Source organism: Perissodus microlepis, chromosome 5 (genome assembly GCF_051167445.1).
Source record: "Perissodus microlepis isolate ML-2025 ecotype Zambia chromosome 5, ASM5116744v1, whole genome shotgun sequence".
In the NCBI taxonomy this organism is placed as follows: Eukaryota; Metazoa; Chordata; class Actinopteri; order Cichliformes; family Cichlidae; genus Perissodus; species Perissodus microlepis.
The window spans coordinates 23,554,289-23,575,604 of NC_140465.1; the positions used below are offsets into that span (position 1 = coordinate 23,554,289).

Below are 21,316 nucleotides of genomic sequence, written 5' to 3' on the forward strand. Positions count from 1 at the left end.
GTTTGTTATTATTCTGTATAATATTATGAAATGGCTTTTTATGCCTTATACTGGCAATTTCATGTATTGAAATTACTTTAGAAATCAAACGTTCGCGTGGAACAACTTTTAATGCAACAGATAATTTCTACTGATTGAAGTTTTCACTGTTCACTGGGTTTTTTTTCAGTGTAATAAATTGTAATAGTGTAAAAGTCATGTGCTATGAAATTAATGTGTTTTATGAAATATGATTGATACAATCTCAAGGTCACAGAGTTTCCTGCAGTAAGTGTGAATACAGTGTATAAATGTGAGTACACTGCTCTTTGTTGCTTTATCTAGAAATAGACTCCCACATGCACATGATGAGGCTAAAGTGGAAAAAAGATGCAAAGTTTTTTGCAGTTACTTAAAAACAGATGAACAAATCTGAAGATGTTTTCGATGATATTAACACTGTAAAAAGTTTTTCTAGATCACTGTGAACCTATACAAATGCATTTAAGGACAAGATTTTACTATTAAAGTAAAAAACTATATGAAACATCCACTGCAGACCTGCAGTATCCTGCCAACAGATCAGAAGCGTTAATTTCTGTGAATGAGCTTTGTATAAAGAAATATAACAGAACAGCATTGTCACATATTATTGGATTTTACTTTGATTTTAATAATTTGAGCACAATAGAGATTAAAAATTAGGTAAATAAAGACTGCATTACAGGCTGCATCTGTTCAAATTTCACCTAAAAAATACATTACATTTTGCAAATTGATTAAGAAAACAGAAAATAGCAGAACATGCTGCAAAATCAAAGCATCTGTAATTGTAATTGCAAAAACGTACACACAGTACAAATTGTTTTTGAAAACTATTCTTAAATACAGTGTTTGAGTAAAAGTACAACATTTGTAAAAACATGCCGCAGAACGCCTTTGGCTAGTTTTATTTTGAACTTCAAAAAATATTATGACATTTTAGTTTCATGTCTGTATCTACTAAATAAGGCACAGCTGTAACAGCAGCAGGGAGTGACTGTTTGGCAACATGTACGTGTTTTTATTAATCACTGCAAAGCTTAAAGCATGTTTAGAATATGGGAGTCATTCATAATGATTAAATACAATTTATGGACATCTTCACTGTATGCCTGATGTCCACTTCGCATGTCAGCTGCAGTACTGGAGACTTTACCTGCTGTCGCTGGTGCTGGGAATCGGGGGATGTTTTCAATATGGGATCCAATTGTCTCTCGTCGCTTCTCCGGCAGTGGTAAGATGCCTGTTAGTTACGCAGTGTACACATAAAATATGTTCACATTCAGTATTATTGTATATCTCACTGTAATGAAGTTTGCTATGGTTAAAGATTATGTCCTCACAGTAGTGCTCTATTAAAGTCTTCACCAGCCAGCAAGCTCTTCAAACTTTTTGTCACGACATTTGATGGCACATAAAAGTTATTTGCCTCCAATGTGATATTCAGTAGAAAGTAGTCTGTGATTTGCTGATTTCTAGTCCCTGTTGACTGTAAATAACAGTAGTGATATTACTTACTCACCATGCAGTTTGCTTTTAGCATCGGATTGTCATGAAACACGAAAGCCAGAAAGGAGAAAGATATACATTTAAAAAGTGTTGCTGGTTAAGAAAATGTCACATAAGACTTTTTAAAAACTTATCTTTTTTGTATACTAAATAATTTTTAACTGAATTTTTTCAGAAAAACATGAGATTAAAAAAATGAAAAACAACACAAAGAAGCTTTTATTCAGCAGTCCATCCATCACCCATTTTTCTGTTTACTTCACCACTTAATTGTTTGTGCATATGCAAGGAGCTGTTGGAAAACCTAAATGTGGTAAACATAAATATTCAAAGAAAGGGGGAAAAAGAATCAGAGTATAAAGCTGGTACCTACATTTCCATTAGTTCATATTTTTTTATTTTGTGTGCACCAATAATTTATTGCACATGGGATAAATGTTTCCTAAACCCATGATGATGTGCATATTATTGATATTGCATAGACTTTGTTTCTAAATAACAACTGAACTGACCCCATTATAAAAGATATAAGACTAAAAATATCACCCTATGGGTTGATAACATATGTCAATATTAAAATGTGAAAATAAGAACAACCAAATTACAGATTGTCCAAATTGTTTTCTTTAAATTGCCTATTTTGTCAAGTTTGGCTGCTAAAGTTTGTCTATTTAACCTCGCTGACTTTTCTGCAGCACATTCAGAGTTTTGTGAACTACACATGGATGGTGAGGTACAACACGAGTCTACCAACCAGCTCATCTGGTCCTTCTTCGTGGCTGTTTTAAGTCTGGGATGCTGGGCTGGGGCTGTTCACAGTGGAAGCCTTCCTGTCACCTGTCAGTTTTTAACTTGTGTTTTTTGTTGTTGTGGTTGTTGTTCAGGGAGATCATGGGAACAGATGATATGTGGCCATATCTCTTAGCTGTTAGTGGTATTCCTGCCATCCTGCAGTTTGTGATGCTGCTTTTCTTCCCGGAGGCACCTCGGTACCTTTACATTGATAAAGGAGACACTGAAAGGAGCAAAAAGGGTGAGTGGGCACAGTGGAGAAGGGATCTAATTCTTAAATTTAAATACAAATGTAAAAAGAAATTGAAAATTCAAGTTTAGAAGAAGTAGGATTAGCCATTGAAATTACTGAGGACAGTTTGGGTGGTGTGGGCTGTAAATGAAAGATGGACACAGCCTAAAGCTGAACATTTTGACCATTCAGCATGCTGGTGTGTTTAAATTGGGACATGACAAGCCAGGACTAGATCTGGCTGAAAAACATAAGGCAGATTGGTCAGTCAGAAAGTAGTCCTTCCCCAAAGCTTTCTCATTTTTTAAAGCAACAGCACAGAGTTTAAACCAACAAGTAGCTGAACTGACGGTTAAAGTGTATCAGAAAGTGCTTTCCAAGACAGCGCACCAAACTTCTTATGGCAAACACAGAATTCACTCCCTGTGGCCATGAGAAGCAATATAAGTTTAAGGCACACGTCACATTTGAGACCTGGATAATATATTAGGCCAGGGATGTCAAACTCGTTTAACACTGAAGGCCTCATACAGCCCACTTTGATTTTATGTGTGTTGGACCAGTGAAACTCTGTGTCAATGTAAAGAAGATTAAATACATATTTAAAAAATAAAACAACAAAGAAGAGCAATTTCAACTGAAATATGTTATTGAAATACACTCTGCATGGCTTAAATTGTCAGAAGTACATGTGTAAATTTACAGGAGTATAATTTGGTCATAGAGGATGTCTTTATCAGCAGGGAAAGCTGTAAAACTACAGTGAAAAGTCCAAAATTTATGTCCTCCTTCACATTTTCCAAAGCCATCCAATGCACCACATTGGAATCTTGGCTATTTTTATACTCCTCCATTATGTAAAATGCAAAAATGAACTGATACTGCCACTGTAAAGAAACAATTGTTTTCATTCATCAGAACTTTTAATGTTGTAACTGACCACACTAGTAAACCTCAGTAAAGATCTATTCATTGGCAGACTGATAGAACAGACTTTGGATGTAATCCTTGTGGTATTTCTGTGTCCAACAGCTTTACAGTGGCTGTGGCAGGAGGACAACTTAAAGATGGAGTTGGACGACATGCAGTTGGAGCGGGAGAGGTCTCAGGGAGAAAAAGCAAAGACTGTAAAGGATCTGCTCACCTCTCGCTGTGTGCGATGGCAACTGCTGACTCTAGCCATCCCCTGTGCTGGCCTTCAGTTTTGCGGCATCAATGCTGTATACTTATGTTTCTCTGCCGATATGACAGTTATCAACTTAAATCTGTTCGAAATTGCAGTTTCTAGTTCCCTTTCATCTGTCATCCTCTTGTTCAGCTGTGCTTCTACGTCTTTGACATCTTCCGTGAGTCTGGAGTGCCAGAGGACAAGATGCATTACTTGGCCATTGGTACTGGAGCAACAGAGCTCATCGCTATAACGTTGTGTGTAAGTAAAGTTGCATAAATTAGACTTTACATCTAAAAAGCTCTTGGTTATTGGGTGATTCTAAAAATGTTTTTTAGTTTTACTTCTTGGGCACGATTCAGCACATTTTATCATTTACATAAATAATACAGAAGTAAAGACTGGGAAAGAGGAAAGAACATGCTCGATATGAAGATTTCATAAAAAATAATCAAACATGAAGAACATTGTTATCAGTTTTTGCTTATTTGCTGTGCATCAGTCCTTCTTGATCGATCGTGCTGGCAGAAAGAAACTTATGGGCTATGGCTATCTACTGATGGGTATCACCATGTGTGTTCTTACCGTCGTGTTGTCAATCAAGGTAAATACATTCAGCACATTTCCTCTTCTTCTGTTGTATGTTAGAGGATTCATTCCATCAATCCAACTTTTACAGGATCTGAATTCATGGATCCCGTATGTTAACATCGCTCTGATCTTTTGTGTCATTTGCATTTATGGGCTTGGGCCTTGTGAGTTACTCCTTTTTTTTCCCACCCAACTCCTATATAAAAGATTTCTGCGCCCATACTTGACTGAGCTTCATATCTAAATAGCTTTTTAATGTTTGAATCTTCTTGCAGCTGGAGTGTCTATGGTTCTCCTTGCTGACCTCTTCCTACAAGTCTGGCGTCCTTCTGCTTACGTGGTTTGTGGGACCATCAACTGGCTCTGCATGTTTGTTATAGGGATGCTGTTTGGCTATATTGTGGTAAGATAGCGACTGTGGATATACCATAATGTATCTCCATCTTTATATGTGTATTTACTCTATGCCACCCTGCTGTTTATCTAACAGTCTTTGTTGTGTGTATCCATACAGGATGGACTTGGCCAATTCTGCTTCCTGATTTTTGTGGCTTACTCACTTGGTAGTGGAGCATTTATTATATATTTTGTCCCAGAGACCAAAGGAAAGACAATGGTAGAGATTATGGAGGACTGAATTACAAGAACAGGACAGGTGATATTGAAAACACTGATGTTGGTCTTGAAACTAAATTTTAACTTTTTTCCTCATGTAAGTCACCTGTAAGTTGCCTTTATGCAACCAAGTGTAGTTATTGCTTTTAGCAAAATTCTGATAGATTACATACACAAAGGGCTGATGTTACATTTGTAAATATGTACAATTAAAAATAAAACACGTCTTTGATCCTGGTCTCTGCTTTTATAGTTATTCAGATGAAACATCAGCAAATTATATACAGTATTAGGATTCATATAGTTTTTCATTCATTTAGTAGTTAGTTTTTTCAGTTTATCCCTTCAATTTGAATACTTGTAACACAGCAATGTTTTGTGTGTTTTAATACATTTGTAAATAAGTGAAATTATCCTTCTTTTGATGGTAAGAAAAACCACTGAACTTACCGAAATTCTTGAATTATTAGATGAAGAAAATCACCTGGCCCCTTGTCAGGTTCAGATTACTTAATGGTACCTGTAGAAAGATTTTGTCTGCGGTATAGGTGCGTTGCCCATCCTCACATGTTTGAAGACAAACTCCCACAACAAATGAACATAATACAACATAACAAAGACAAAGCTAATATTAGCATGTCAGCTGTTCTCTTATTATAAAGGGTCAACACATCAGGTAGATTGGCACGCTTAAGCTACAGCTATCAACTTTACAAATAAATAAATAAACAAAGGTGACAGTCATGCCAAAATATTATTATTTAATTTATAGGGGCAGTTCATGAGTCTACTTTGAAACAAGCTTCAAGCCCACTGTCTTCTAATTTACTTAGCCTCAACAGCAGCAGGCCTAAAGAACAACTAGGCAGGACCTCCCAGCTTAAGCTGCAGTGACATACATATCAAAGAGTAAAAAAAAATGTCTTAAACCAAGTGTTTACAATAGTCTAAATCCCTAAACTTGTGGTTTTACCGTTGTTCATTCTGCATGGCTTATCTGTGCATCTGCATTGTATTTTAGTTTTAGTGTATTAATTTGTGCTCGTGATTCAGCCCTCTTACACTTAAAATCTAAAAAGAGTAATGACACAAAGAGGAAGAACATATTCATACTCCATTTTCTTCTTTGAGGTCAAACATCCTTAATTTATTTTTATTTTTTTTAAAAAACATGACATAAACCCACACTCCATAAATTCAATAATTTGATTTAAAGTTACCTAGCTGTAGCTTAAGGAAAACAATATAGATCATTTAATTTTTCCTTTCAGTTCAGACCCATTTTAATTAAAGTCTTTTGTCTACTTTGTTAGATTAAAACACAGGACACTACATTATTACAGTTATTATCACAATCAAACAGAAGCTATGATGGTTCTCATTTTGTCAAAAAGAGTGGCACTGCGACAAAGTGGGTAATTGTTGGCACTAAAGCAGAAGTGATCATGTGGGTGAAATACTTCACAACAAACCAGGCGATTTAAGTGACCGTGAACACGCTACTGAGTATTTCGGAGAGATTTTCCTCACAACCACCTCTAGGGTTTTTTTAGAGAATGGTGAAAAAAAATAATATCCAGCGAGCAGCAGTTCTCTGGGTGAAAATGCCTCGTTGATGCCAGAGGTTAGAGAAGGGCCAGACTGCTCCAAACTGATAGGAAGGCAACAGTAACTCAAACAACTGCTCATTACAAACAATGATCTCCAGAAAAGCATCTCTAAATACACACGAAAAACTGTAAGGAAATGGACTACAGCTGCAAAAGACCAAGTATGAGTAATAACAAAACAACAGTTGGGGGGGCTTAAGTTGCAATTTATTTGATGCTCACCTCTGTACCAAGACAAGAGATGAGACTCAATAACAGAGTACAAAAACAAATATCTATAGAAAAGTAAGCTTATATTGAAATATGTCCAAAGACGTTATAACAAAACATGTAGCTCACATGTTTTAAGAGCAATCATGTACGATGATAAAATACCAAGTGAACATATTTTACATTTGTGTTTTTATACAAAAGTGTCAATGCGAGTCACTCTGTACAATAATTAACCTATAGAAAAGAGGACCTTTTTTTTTTAATCCACTGCTGTGCACAATCAGTATTTGGAAGGCACTTCGCAACAGACAAAAAGCACAAAGCAAAAACACCCAGGCCGAAATAATACGTCATGTTTTACACTGGAGTACCAACATAAATGAAACAAATTATACATCCCTGTGGGGGAGGAAAAATCAAACCAACTACAAAAAAAGAAAGGTTGAATTACATCCTTACAGCATTTTACACTTGTCTTGAAATAATAATTATGACAACACAAACCTTATTACCTTTCAAAGAGTAAATACTAGTGCAGAGTGGATCAAAAAAGGTCAGCTGGCAGCCTGAGCGCTACCGGAGCAGAGTTATAGTACAGTGAGCAGTGAAACGACTACTGCCACCAACCAGTGATCGACATTCAGTCCCCACCTCGGCTCGCATGCCAGAACATGCAATTTACCCTTCAAATGGCCATAACTTAACATCCCTCCACAAAACAGACAAGAAAAAAAACAAACAAAACCAACGAGAAAAAAAAAATCTTTTTATGTACAGGACCACCACTTACAAACACTGATCATATTGGCTGGTTCTTTTATATATCTATATATATATATTTATATATATTTATATATATTTATAGAGGTGTATATGGAAGGTATATACACTTGTTACAATCACAATATAACTATAAATAATAAGGGAATGTACTGAATTTAACAGACTCAATTACCCACAAATAATAATTAAGCAGAAAGCAGGAAACAGATCAAACAGAAAGTCACACACAATTATACTCTGTTTTTGTTAACAGAGAAACACACACACACAGTTTGCTGCTGGACCCAGCCTGATTTGCATCATGATGCACTTTTAAAGCACAAAAACAAAACACCAACCAATGAAAAATGAGGTCCACATGACACTAAATCGTTAAATTTAGAGCATTAAAAAGAGCACATCCCTTTCCACAAATGTTTCAGTGCCATCTGTCGGTGTTTTCTGATTCACCACCACTACAACAAATAGGGATGAAAGAACATCGTGATTGTGAAAAACTGGGATTTGTGTTTGTTGGTAATTTAATCAATAAAGTGAATTACATCTGCAGATACATGGGTTACTTTTTATATAAATTCAAAGCATCGGCTGATTTTAGCTTCAAAACACCAATTCTTCGGGTCTTTAACCGTCAGCCACACTGAAGATGTTGCGGTGTGCTTCAAGACACTGTAAAAGGATTTTTTTCCCCTACCCTTTTAAGCATACATGAAAAGAAACAGCAGTGTTCAGAGGAATGTCTGTGAATAAACACAGTGAGACACCCAGACAGGTACTCTGTGACCATTGCGGCAAGCACAGCACGCGGTGGCAACAACACAGCAATAGCAATCTAAGAGGAGGGAGAAGAGTAACAGGACACGAAACAATGACACATTAAAGAAAGCCAAATATGTTCTGCTGACTCACAGGTTGGTGGATCACATTGCAAATCTTTCCTCGAACCCTCTCGATGTCTGTTGCACAACACACACAAACAACAAACACGCATGTATATTTAATATAATTTAGAGTGAAAATAATCAAACTGAGCAAATCACAAGATTTTTGTTTTCACACAATGAAAGGGGAAAAAAAAAAAAAAAAGAACTACACAAAAATCAAGGGCATTAATAAGTTAATAAAATATAATCTACATTTCTCAAAATATATACCGAAAATATACCTGACCTTGGTCCCTGTTTCATTTACACAACTGATTTAACACCTAAAAAAAAAACAAGACTGGGAAACGCTGTCCATGTAGCAGGAAAACAAAGCTCAACGCTAACAAACTCATGACGATTCAAGACAGATTTTGCATCCAAATATGTTAAAAAGAAAAAGAAAAAAAATCTCATAGGAAAAGCATTCAGGTACACTGTGAAGGTCACAACAATAAATGGCTTCCCTCTCCTTAAATGAACATTTCACAAATAATTCAACCCAACACATAACAAAGGGCTTTTTAAGTGCTTCCTAACACCTACCAGTCCTACTCACTGGCATAAGAACTGACACTTGACACACTGGAAGCAAAAAAAAAGAAAGAAAAAGAAACAGCATGAAATGCACATCAAGCCTGTTATTAATATTTCTTCTTTAGCATTTAACAGATAAAAAAGCCCTGCTAGCAAACTTTAAGCCAAATTAAATCTCTTTACTTAAGAAAAAAAAAAAGTCCTCTCTTAAAGGTAGTAAATAAGGTAATAAATACAGAATTTAGCCCTCTTGTTGCTCTGAGGTAAAGACATCTGTTTAGAGACTTCAGGGGAGCGTAAGGATATAAAGCATTAAAAATTCACTGTGATGGCCATGGGTCTATTAACCAAGTACACCAGAGTAGGTGAAGTGAGCAAAAGGACAAAGATTACTTTACGTTTTAACGATGCAGTACAGAATTCATCTCAAACATGGGGATTTAACTGTGATTGGTAAATCACACATAAAAGCTGAAAGCCCTTTTCAGACGTGCGCTCCTTTGACTGAATGTCTCGGTCACTTTTCTTTAACAATTACCAAAATCGTTAGGTCAGACCTACAAGCGTTTATCCATCATGAATTCCACAAGAGAGACCTTGCTTCTAATAAGAAGTGTGGTTAATTCGTTAATTAGTCAATAACAGCAATACTTAATGCCACAAGCACAAAAATCTACTTACGGGAAACAGTGGGCTGAGTCTTTACACCAAATGGCTCTCTGTCATAGGAACATTAATGTTAAAGTGACCCATGTCTGAATTGTCTGATTGCCATCACTTTAACAAACTGATAAATATAATCAGGGTCTGAAAAGGGCTTTAAAGAAAACAGAACTTCGACACATCCCTAGCGGTTAAAGGAAATAAAGCCTTCACGTAATTTCTTTATAAAGCAAAATGCAAAATGCCAGACACATACATAATCTGGAAAAGTAGAAAAGGTAGGAATTATATGGCAGTCTTTCACAAAAATATTGGATACACATTAAGCAACATGACAAAAAAGAAAAAAAAAAGTAGTCTTGAGGCAAAGATATTCCCAAATACAGAGTATCTTCTGTGGGCAACCCAGCTTTGTCCTAAGAAAAAGTGGCTTTCCTGCAACTTGTAAAGCCTCAAGCAAAAAAGGTCACTTTCCTCCAAAGTCAATTCCACTTTGACCCACCTCAGCGTCCACCAGTGAAGAGGCAAAAGCTGATTGAACTATCTGAAAGCCAAAGGACTCGAGCAGAGACATGTTTTGTTGAGGGGAGAAGGGAGACGTCAGGGAAGGGGCTATATCACTCAAGCTGGACCCCGAAACGCCCTGGACCTTCTGGGCTTTGTGAACTCTGTGCTGGTGCTTGTTGAGGTAGGACTTGGTGCGGAAAGCCTGACCACAGATCCCGCAGATAAATTTCTTCTCAGGGTCTGTCTTGGCTTTAGATGCCTCTGGAGAGACCAAAGCCCCCGCAGAGGCGCCATTGCAGGGCAAAGAGGGCATCTCGAGTTCTGGTCCGTCGGTTTTGTGTGGAGATTTAAGCTCTTCGCTGTTGGACAAATCCCCGAATGAAGGATCTGATTCTTCCGATTCCAGGTGAGGACATTTACCAGCGTTTTCCTGCCCGTCTGAGGTAGATACAGCATGGACATGAAGAGGGAGGTGAGGCAAAAGAAGGGGGGGGAAAAAAACAAATGGGAGAAAAAGAGAGGCATGAATTAGGCTTTAGGCTTTCTCAAAAAACATCTTTAATCCATTTGTTGGCTGGCACCTGAAAAGAAATAAAATGTAAACTTCGGGGGTCACATGAGAAAGCACCAAGCACGGGCAGAACCAGTTACGATGACTGAAAGACATCAATAATTAAATACAGTTCTTTCCTAAATGTGGCTACAGCATTTAACTACACAGTCATCTAGCTCAGTCCATTTGCCCAGTGTCCACTGAGAATTCTGCTGTGCTCATCCAACCAATAGGCCATGCTAGCACCATGCCCCCACCCACCCTCCTGCTGGACTGTACTGACCTGTGACAGGCCCATGGACGGGGAAGCCAGGCACCCCGCCAGAGCGACACTCCCAGAAATATGGAGCCCCACCTGGCTTCCCCATGAGCAGCTCAGGCTGCAAGCAGAGGGTTGAATGGCCAGGCTGGGGAAGAACTGGGTGTCCAGAGAGCCCATGAAAGCGCCCCTCTGCCTCAGACGAGGTGAGAAGCAGCTGGCGACTGGCGCACAGGTCTACACAGCACCCAGCCAGGGAGAAAGGAAGGGGGAGGGACAGATATAACAGGCCGGTGGAAACCATACGGACAAAAATACCTTTACTTCATCACTAGTGTTAATGCTGTTTGTACACAGTATACTAGACATGTACAGTACTGCAAATGAGCCCATGCTGAGTGAGTCCCTTCACTAAAGCTGTCAGTGATGAATGAATTAACCTTTTCCTCGGCTCACAGTCAACAAACAATAAATCCCTGGCTTCCTGACTACTGTAATCAAACTGTGCCATTTCATTATAATCCTTGCTGAAACTTGATTTGTTAAACACAGGTGCAATTAAAAAACTACACGGGATCCTTTGATTGCACATGCTGGCTCACTAAAACAGCTAAAGAACGGAGCCAGCAATTAATGTCACCAGATGCACCTGCGAATCCAGCTGTATCTTATCACAATGCCCCCCCAGGGAGAGAAGTGTAACGTTCACATGTCTCACTAGTCCTGTGACACGAAGTGAAGGTTACAGGTAAAAGAACAAAAAAGAAGTAGAAAAAAAAAAAAAAGACGCGTGCTTGTCAGTGGTGTCCGTAAATGTCTGTTTAACCAGGGGCGCACATAAGTGGTCTGCAGGTGCGCATTCGCTGTCAGAATAAAAGATGCACACCAGATAAGAAGTTGCAATGCGTGTTTGCGTACATAAAATTTTCTGGAGGACAGACATTTGTTTAGAACTCTTAAAGATGTCGAAGAAGCGAGCTCCTTTAAGTAATTACTTTGGTGTTCCTCCACCTCCAAAGAAATGTCAGAAGGAGTCCGAACCGCAAAAGAAGCGCGTATTCTCGGAAAAGTGTTTGCAGGAGGTGAGCTGGCTTCAAACAAATGATGAACGCACAGAGATGTGGTGCAGAATATGCCGTGAAAATCCCACTCTAGCGGACAAAAACAGTACGTTTTATAAGTACGTTTTATTTTGACAGCGAATGCGCACCTGCGGACCACTTATGTGCACCCCTGTGTATAACTGTATTTCCCTGTATTTAAGTTTTACAGCCTTTTCTGATGATGAAAACCTCCCGCATTCATTCTATACTGAAGTTGTGAAGAACTAGAGAAACTGAAAAGTTCATGTCTTCCTACTCTGTATTATCGAAATTTCTAGGGGTTTTTTGTTTAAAACAACAACAACAGCAAAAACCTTGTTTATAAATAAAGGACAGTCTGGGCAAATACCTAACAGAACTTGTTCTTTAATTTTACACATTTAGCAAGTAGAAAAACTGAGACCTACAGTCGAAACTGCGCTTCTCCATATTATATGTTAATATCTAATTGCTTAAATGTTTAAATGTCTTTACACCGACAGAAAGGAGAGTTTTGCTGGTCCAGTACACTTAAAGATCAAATTGGCTGTATGTGGCCCATGAGGTAAAACAAGTTTAACTTATCTGGTATAAACATGCTTTTTTTGTGCCATTTCAACAGAAGCTCACTTTCCTTTATAAGGTTTAGAAGTTTAAAAAAAAGAAAGAAGACCAGCTATCCCCCAAACTAGATCCTGACCAATATTATCAGTTAATATTGTCCAATCACAGATATATAATCAATAACGGTGGACAACTTTTCAGATATATGGAAAGCTTCTTTTAATGAAATATAGTAAATATAGTGCTGCAAGTTTGTGACATATATTGCTGGAAAAAAAATTTAAGTAAGAACATCATTTTCCCTTTTTAGTATCAGAGCTTAATATATAGTGTAGTAATAGTGCTTTCTAATAGCTCTTTGACTAAAAGGTACGCATTTTCTGAAAAGATGGTTTGAAGTTGCTATTATAATTGTGACTGCTGCACTTAATTTTACAAATGCCACATATAATTTCAAAGCATCCTGCAGTGGTTCTTGGGATTCTCATGCTTAATTTGCACCTGTGACAGGTAAGAGGTGTGAATTTTAGAACCCTGTTGATGTTTCCACTGACATATTATGTGTAGTTGTTAATGTAATCCATTATTTTAAAAGCCCAAGTCATTAAATTGTAAATCAACAGAAGACAGCATTTTCTTTGATATTACATTTAACCACTTGTGGGTTCGGTTCACAGTTTCTCCAACAGAAATGGCACAACTACGAAAATTTCAATGAATCCAGGGCAAATGGAGCACACGTTAGGACGATCATGCAACACTGTGCATAGCCCAACAACAGTTGATGAACCAGCCAAGCAGATACAGACACTGTTAACCATACGGCCATGGCCATGCTGGACAGACACACGTGTACAAATAAAAGAAATATGAATTAGTATGTGACCTGCTAATATGGTTGAGAGTAAAAAAAAAAAAAAATGGTCAGCTTAAGAATTACAAAAAAAAAAAAAAAAGATAGATCTTCAGTTATTCCAAGTGGCAACAGGAGTATGTAGGCAGTTTTCAAAACAAAACAGGGTTTAAAAGAATAGTTGTACGTACACATCATATTAGAAAAAAAGCCTAAAGTTTGAGATGAGTCCAGGATGTTAAAAGATAAATTAGTTCTCCAACTACCAAACAGATTTAACGCTCTAAGGTGTGACAATAGTTTCCCGCAGCCCTACCACCCCGACCTTTGGCATGAGTCACGAAGCTAGCCTGAGCTCACTGGCATTTCCAGCTTTTTATGTAACACTGAAACGGACCGCATGCCTAATTAACCTGGATACCATAAATAAATAAATAAATAAATAAATAAATAAATAAATAAATAAATAAATAAATAAATAGGTGCCACAGTTAGAGAATAATTACAGCAACTGTCGTCACAGAGACGTGCAATACTTGACAAATGAAGGTGCAATAGTAAATGTTTCAGCGAAAAGCTTGGAAGCAGGAGCTGATGTATGCGTGTGTTAACATATACAGAGATGCAGCAGCATGTTTCTCCCCCCCAAAGAAAATAAATAAATAAACGGCCGCAGAACAAATGAAAGCCAGAAACATGACAGTTTGGGATGGGGCGGGCGGCTGCTTGCCTTCCACTGAGCACTGGCGTCCCATGTGGTAAGGGTTGCCGTTGTGCATCTGCAGTTCCCCCCTTGGCTCAGGGAAGGTGTGCATTGTGGCAGAGGGGGGCAGTGGAGAACCGTGGTGTGTCTTTATATGCACCTTAAGGTAGGATGCGGTGGAGAAACCTGGGACCAAAGGAACAAAGAAGAAGGAAGTTGCTTGACACACTGACATCCCCGCCTGTGAGAGAGGTGTCCTGAAACAAAGGCGTGCTGTTCGAGTTTGCTCCCACTCCATGATTCATTTCTGGATGTGTGGTGAACTGAGAATTGTACTGCTCCACAATGTCAAACAACAGAGCTTCAAACAGTTTTTTTTGTATTGTCTGGACTTGTAAAAATAAAGACAACATAATAATACTACAGTAAAACTAAGCCCCTGGGAGGAGAAAGGGCTTTTCCCATGGATCACAGTTATTACAGATGGAATGACTCCTTTAAAAACACACTGAAATCAGTCTAAATATAAATTAGATTTCTCCAATAAATTTTCAACAGTACTGAAGACGCACATCAGAACAGTAAATAATCAGGTCAGCCAGAGGAGTCCAACCTGCATGATCACTACGGGCCTGTTAGAGACTCTACTGAGTCCCACTCTCTGTAAAGGCCTAAAGATGCAAAAACCAGACACGTGAAGAAACCTTCAACATGTATGACTGAGACTGTAAGCACCATATGAAATGCAATGTTCAGACATGCAATTGCAAAAAACTAAAATCTGAACCCTCAGCAATTTCCAGGATACCTGAAATGATTATTAAGACAGTCGTGACTTTGGTAGATCACTATAGCAACTTTTGCTGAACACCTGATCAGGACAAGGTTATGTTCAGAGTTTTAATTTAAAATCGACTGCAAGAGTAATTTTTTTTGTCATTTCTTTTATTTAAACAAATATGCTCCAAGTGTGACACACGCACACCATCTGCTGAAGAACTGCGTTTCATACATGCAACATGTTGAGCTGCACATGACTAATAACACTAAAGGAAGCCGTGAAGTTACAGCATCCCAAACTGTATGCGTCACCATTGTTGCAGGACTTTGCATGCATTCAGTTGGAGATGTCGAAAATGTGAAAACATGCCTTTTATGTTTGGTCCCCAACCAGCTGCCAAGTCAGTTTTACAATACTGGAACCGCAGCTAATAAAACAGACTGACCAGTTCACTAATTTAGTCACAGGCTCTTAATCACCAGGAATAATCGAGTGATAAAATCCACTTTGTTTTGATCTGGCCACATCTCGCATCAGGCTGTGAAAAAGTATGAGGTGTGAATGCACAGAGTAGTCTTTAATATTTAAGTGTGTCGAGCTTAGTTTCACACCGGTTAGAAATGAAGTGCATCGCTGAGAGCGCACGGACCGCTTAAATAAGATCAAACAGATCACACATTTTTTGGCAGCATTGCCAAATTCCCTCATTTGCAGCAGAGTGGACTTCCAAACTTTTTTATATTCTTTATCACCCATTTATCTGACAGTGTCTTCGACTGATATGAAATGACGCATCAAACACCCTCTTGTACGAGCGCACGGCCTGGAGCAGAAAGTTGGTCAGCACTGTTCTGAAACCCCCCCCAAGTCTGAGATCAGGTTTTAGGTTTTTCAGTCTAGCTAATGATAAGAAAAACTCGCTTACTTAACTGGAATTACAGTATGCACCTCTGGGCTGTGAGTGATTACTGAAGCCTCCCCAATATAGGATTTTTAGGACAGAGAGATATTTGGCGATTTAAAAATCTGATATTCCAATATGCTGGCTGATATTCCTTCTTTTTTTAGACAAACGGATTTTGCCCAACAGTTATAGTTGCTGCTGTTGTTATCAGGGAACATTCAGAGTAATGGAGGAACAACTGATGGATGTTTTTCCGCACTTGTCTTCTTATTTCCATTTATTCACCGTTATAAATGCTGATACTGGCTGATAATATTGGACCACCAATAAATCGGTCAGGCTTGTTTGTAAATCAGACTGATCTGTCTATGACTGTGATTCAGATGAAGATCACAGCAGATTTTATGGATAATCAACAGAGAAAAATTTGAGATGTAATTTTACATCCATGTAGTGAAGTTAATCTTCACAAACAGATTCACTGCCAGATTATGTTATTCAACTTCAACCCACAAGCTACAAGAGCAACCAACTAAAAAAAAAAACCCAAAAAAACAACTAAAATCTATCTTATATAATCAAAATCTTACTTTTAAATATCACAAGATCACAAGGCAGTACGTCAACCATAACTCTAGACTCGTGTCTTATTTTTCCTAAAAGCACATTTACCAATATATCAAATAATATCAGTCTGTATATTGTGAACATCCAGGACGTCAGCACCCTCTGGATATTGATCAAGATAGGGGGTAGAGAGGTTTCAGATTTCGAACCTGAGTACAACGCTGTTTTGTTTTTTGAAGGAATTACCTTTGTTGCAAATGCCACAGTAGTTATGAGTTCCTTCACTGTGTTTCTTGAGATGGTCTGTCATGTAGGCAGCTCGCAGGAACTTGCCACAAACTTTGCAGGGGATTTTGTCCTCGTGGCATGCAAGGTGAGAGCGGAGACGATCTCTTGTGGCAAAAGAGGCATTACAAATCTGAAAGACAGAAATCACTGAGCTAATGCCTCTCATAGTAGAAAAAAAAAGAAACTCATTAGATGTGGCTATTCACTAAGTAAGACAGACATATTGATCCTACCTGGCACTTGTGGGGTCTCTCTGTTGTGTGTACTTGTTTGATATGTCCATTCAGGTGGTCTGGTCTGAAAGAAAACAGTGCAAATTAAAGTCTGTGCATCATGAACTGATATGCCTGAAATCAGAACTCCCTGTTAACCTGTATGGAACTCTGTATATTAGTATTATATTAATTTCTCAATTGCATGAAAATCAATCACGAGAAGGAAGCTACTCAAATTAATTACATTCATTCATTCATGTCTCAGAGAGCTGTCCTCCCACAGTGTGCAAGCTGGCAACGAGGTACAGGTGAGCTGTATGACATTAATATAACAAAGGAGTCCTTAAGAGGCTCCTTTGTTTTAAAAACAAAATAATCAAATCAAGGCTGAAGGTAAAGCAGCCTTTTCCTCAAAAGAGGGTTTATTAATAACATTAACAGTGTCACTGTTCTATTGAGGGGCTTTGGGAAGCCAGACTGGTGACCCTGTATGCTCACCATCCTGAAGCCAAAGTAGCTTAAGAGAAAACATAAAAGTATGTCTTCACAAAGGCGGCCAGTAAGAACTCTTCAGTCATACCTGTGCTGAGACACACAAGATTTCTGGAAAATTTGTGGGGAAAAAAAAAACTGCTGCTTTCTTCATCATGTCAGAAACATTAACCTCCAAAGCAGTAGGTGGAGGCAGTGAGCTAAAACCCAACCTTCAACTGGTTTGAGTATCTGAAAACAAAACATAGTGGTGATACTTTAACGATTACTTACACTGGTTATCCTGAATTTGACAGCTGTGGCAGGACTCACAGTGGGAGGTAAAGTAGTGAAAATGTTATATGCATGGCTGCACGGCAGTAGTTAGACAAGATCCTTAGCTGTTGGAATGATGGTGGCGTCTGTGCATCTCTAAAAGCTGCTTTAACTTTTAAATATAGAAGCACTCACTTGATACCGTCACATAATGGACTAAATTACATGTGTTACACATGTACCTTTAATTATATTAAGGAACAACAAAGCACACTTCTGTCTGGGATGATCTGGAAATTTAGGGCATTAAGACCCAGTAACAGCACTGTGTGTGGTTTTTGTTTTGTTTTTTACAACTCCCAACAGATTCTGACCAATTATTATTATTATCATCATCATCATCATCATCATCATCATTATTTATACATCTCATTCAACTCACCTTGAAAACCCTTTACCGCAGCTTTGGCACACATAGGGTTTGCCAACTGAGCCGTCGTGGGAGCGCACATGGTACGACATCCTGTCCTTGCGTTTGAACCGGAGCCCGCACACATGGCAGGCGTATGGCTTCTCCCCGGAGTGGGAGAGCTTGTGTCGGTTCAGGTGGTACACGTCGCGGAAAACTTTCCCGCAAATGTCACAGCCGACGTGCCGCCTGGTCCTCTCTCTCTTGCGGCCGTTGTCCAAGGCGAGGCCTCCGTGTAACTGCACGCCGTTTTCCAGCAGCCCGGGCTGAGATAGAAGAGAAATTCCGGCCGGGGCTGACAGGCTGTCGCTGAGGTTGTTTACAGCCCCGCTGGAGGCTCCGTGCTGCGCTTCGTGGTTCTTCAAGCGGGAAGCCTCGGTGAAAGCTTTGCCACAGGTCCCACAGGGAAACAGTCCGTTGTCTTTCTGGGGGCTGTTGTTAAAGTGAACAGCCTCCACGGCTCCGCCAGCTTTCTTTGGTCTCCCCCTGCACCGTTTCGACCCCGGGGAGCCAGCGTCGTGAGGAAACGCGTTCCCCGTTATTTCCGCGGATGGGGAGACTGGCAGTCCCTCGACGGGCTCCAACATCGGCACCGACGACTCGCCGCCGTCCTCCAGAATCGCGGCCGCGTCTTCACCTCCGTCCACATGCATCTGCATGCTGTTGGCAAAGCTCTGACCGTTCACCAGCATTCCCGTTCCGTTTACCAGACCCTGGTGAGCCACCGGGAAACCGAGCTCCGTGGCCCCCGTGGCCTGGAATAGACTGGCATCTCCTCCCCGAGAGGTCGGGACGAGGATTTGTACGTTGGACTGTTTGATAACCTCCTGACATATCTCAATAACCGAGCGCATCAAAAGAAATTTGGCAGCTGTCATCAACTCCGGGAAACACTCCAGTCGGACCACGATCCTAGACGTGTACGCGAAGTCCAGGATGTCTTTAAAAACTTTCGGGCTGATCGTATGCATCTCCAGCTCCTTGGCGTCGCCGTCGCCCTCAGTCTGACGGCTGAAGACCGACTCGAAGTACTCGCTGCAGGCGGCTAATACTGCTTTATGGGCAGGAAAGCTTTCCTCGCCGACGCGCAGGATCACATCGCAGAACCTGCCTCCATCTTTCCTCTGAATGTTGAGGTTGTGTAGCATCTCCGCACTGTGCTTGCTCACCTGGTAGGTGTACGAAGAAGTCCAAGACGGCTCTGCTACTTTCTCCATGCCGAATTCATCCAATAACAATGGTTGTTGGCGACAAAGGTCGGAGAAATGGCAGATTATGCGTGAGGATTTCGATCAACCGAAAGCAGCTAGCTACAAAATCCAAAACCAGCCGCCCCTCCCGTCGTTTTAGCATCTAACGTTGAAGGCTAGCAGTAGCAGCAGTAGGGAAAAATGGCAGCCCCCCAGCTTCCTGTGAACTTTGACCCTGCTTTCTTCAGGGTGGGGGTCGCTCGCTTTGTAATAATAAAAAATATATATCGATATCAGTGCTTTGACAGTGAATGTATTTTTTTATTTTTCTCTGGTGGGATCGGCGCTGCAGCAGTACTCCGGCGCTGCAGGGGTCTTTCATTTCTTCATGCCTTATGTTTGTACGCAGGTCTCTTCCTGCCTGCTGTCTGTGAAAACCCCTCCCCCAACCAGCCAACCACAACCCCCCCCCCTCCTTCCGTCACTCTTTATGAGCGCTGTCTGTGAGCCTATTCAAAACACATGCAGAGCACAATGCACCAGTCACTTCAGGTAAGGGTTGAGCTGCACAAGGCAATACAACTGTACTTATTAAATATACATCTCCACTGATGAGCTGTAGCAATAATTTGGCTGTTTACCAGTTTTAGAAATTGGGGGGGGGGGGGTATTATTATTCCTCAAGTGGAAAAATCACTAAATTACCGAGGTTGTCCACTCATCTGCTGACCCCGAACACTGCAGGCTTCACATGTTTAGGTTTTCCCAGCTTGTTTATGGCAGCGGAACCCAATCTACATTTGATTTTGGAGGTAGAGCCAAAGCTCTGATAAAACTGATGACACATTGGGAAAATCTTGAACCTCTCACCTCTACCATGAAGGAATTTGACATTTTAGAATTGATTTCATGCTATTCACCTCTGAAATGACAATTCTATTTACCACAACTCACTGGGCGACTTCAATTGTTACACTTTGCTAGAACCAGATTGGACCCCTTTTACTTGTAGAATAGCCATAATTATTCATAACAGACTTCAACAAGGTGCAGGAAACAGATGTTGGGTCATCATGCACCACGTAGTTGCTGCAGATGGACATCCATGATGTTGGAGCTGGTGACTGGAGTCCATTAGAGTAACATGGCAGTGATTCTGGTGTAAAGTTTGAGAATGAGCTTTGTGTAGATCATCCTGCTGGAAGCAGCCATCAGAGCACTGGCACACAGTGGTCTATAAAGGGATGGACATCAGGAAGAATACTTGTGTAAGAAGACCCAAGTAGATCAGCAGTTTCTGAAATGTTCAGTGCAGCCCATTTAGCATGACATGTTCAAAGTTCAACCCCAATCTGATGCTCCATTTAAACTTCAGGTGATCTTCTTGATTACATCTACATGTCCAAATTAGGGTGTTGCCATGTGATTGAAACTAGTATCTAATCAGACAGCAGCTGAATAAATGTACCTAATAAAATGTTTAAGTGTATATACCCACAAAGATTGAGTGCAACAATCAATCCACACACCACCACCTTAAATATTTCACAAGTACTCAGGATAAAATAAATTTAAAAAGCAACCTCAGTTTCTCATAATTAAAGATCAGATTTACACTGAACATTTAAGATCTTGTAAATACAATCTTTTGCAATCTAAAGTTTACCTTTAAAAAGTTTAAACTTTGAACATTTTAGTAATTTCTAAACTAACAGTTTGTACTGAGATTGTGTTTGAATTACGAGTTCGTGACCCTTAGCCATGTTAAGGTGAACAAAAACAAACATCTCAGACCAGTGTGAAGTACTGCTTCTGAATTAGACTCAAAATAAAACAATTATTTTCTGTTTCACAAAAGTACAAGTTACTGCAACCATGTGTCTTGTTAGTGTGGAAAGTTTTACAACTGAACTCTTAGTGGCAGGTGTAAGCATTCAACCACATAAACATTTAATTGCATTAAAGAGGAAATACAAA

General features: G+C 39.5%; 1 protein-coding gene and 1 pseudogene across 3 annotated transcripts; one reads left to right on the forward strand and one right to left on the reverse strand.

Moving 5' to 3' along the window:
• The first annotated feature begins 1,129 nt into the window (after positions 1-1,129).
• LOC146387364 (solute carrier family 2, facilitated glucose transporter member 5-like) lies at positions 1,130-5,012 on the forward strand (annotated as a pseudogene).
• Positions 5,013-6,728: 1,716 nt separating this feature from the next.
• patz1 (POZ/BTB and AT hook containing zinc finger 1) lies at positions 6,729-19,681 on the reverse strand. 3 transcript variants are annotated; one of them, XM_084928937.1, is made up of 6 exons: positions 18,123-19,681; positions 16,952-17,015; positions 16,677-16,848; positions 14,206-14,364; positions 11,001-11,213; positions 6,729-10,602 (listed from the first exon to the last, which is right to left on the reverse strand). In XM_084928937.1, exons 1-6 carry the CDS (start codon positions 19,364-19,366, stop codon positions 10,124-10,126), a joined length of 2,331 nt encoding a protein of 776 aa, XP_084785063.1. In that variant the 5' UTR covers positions 19,367-19,681; the 3' UTR covers positions 6,729-10,123. The 3 variants fall into 3 exon arrangements, with proteins under 3 accessions (XP_084785063.1, XP_084785064.1, XP_084785065.1); XM_084928938.1 differs by lacking the exon at positions 11,001-11,213 and having other exon boundaries at positions 18,123-19,680; XM_084928939.1 differs by lacking the exons at positions 11,001-11,213; positions 14,206-14,364 and having other exon boundaries at positions 18,123-19,679.
• Between the last annotated feature and the right edge of the window lie 1,635 nt (positions 19,682-21,316).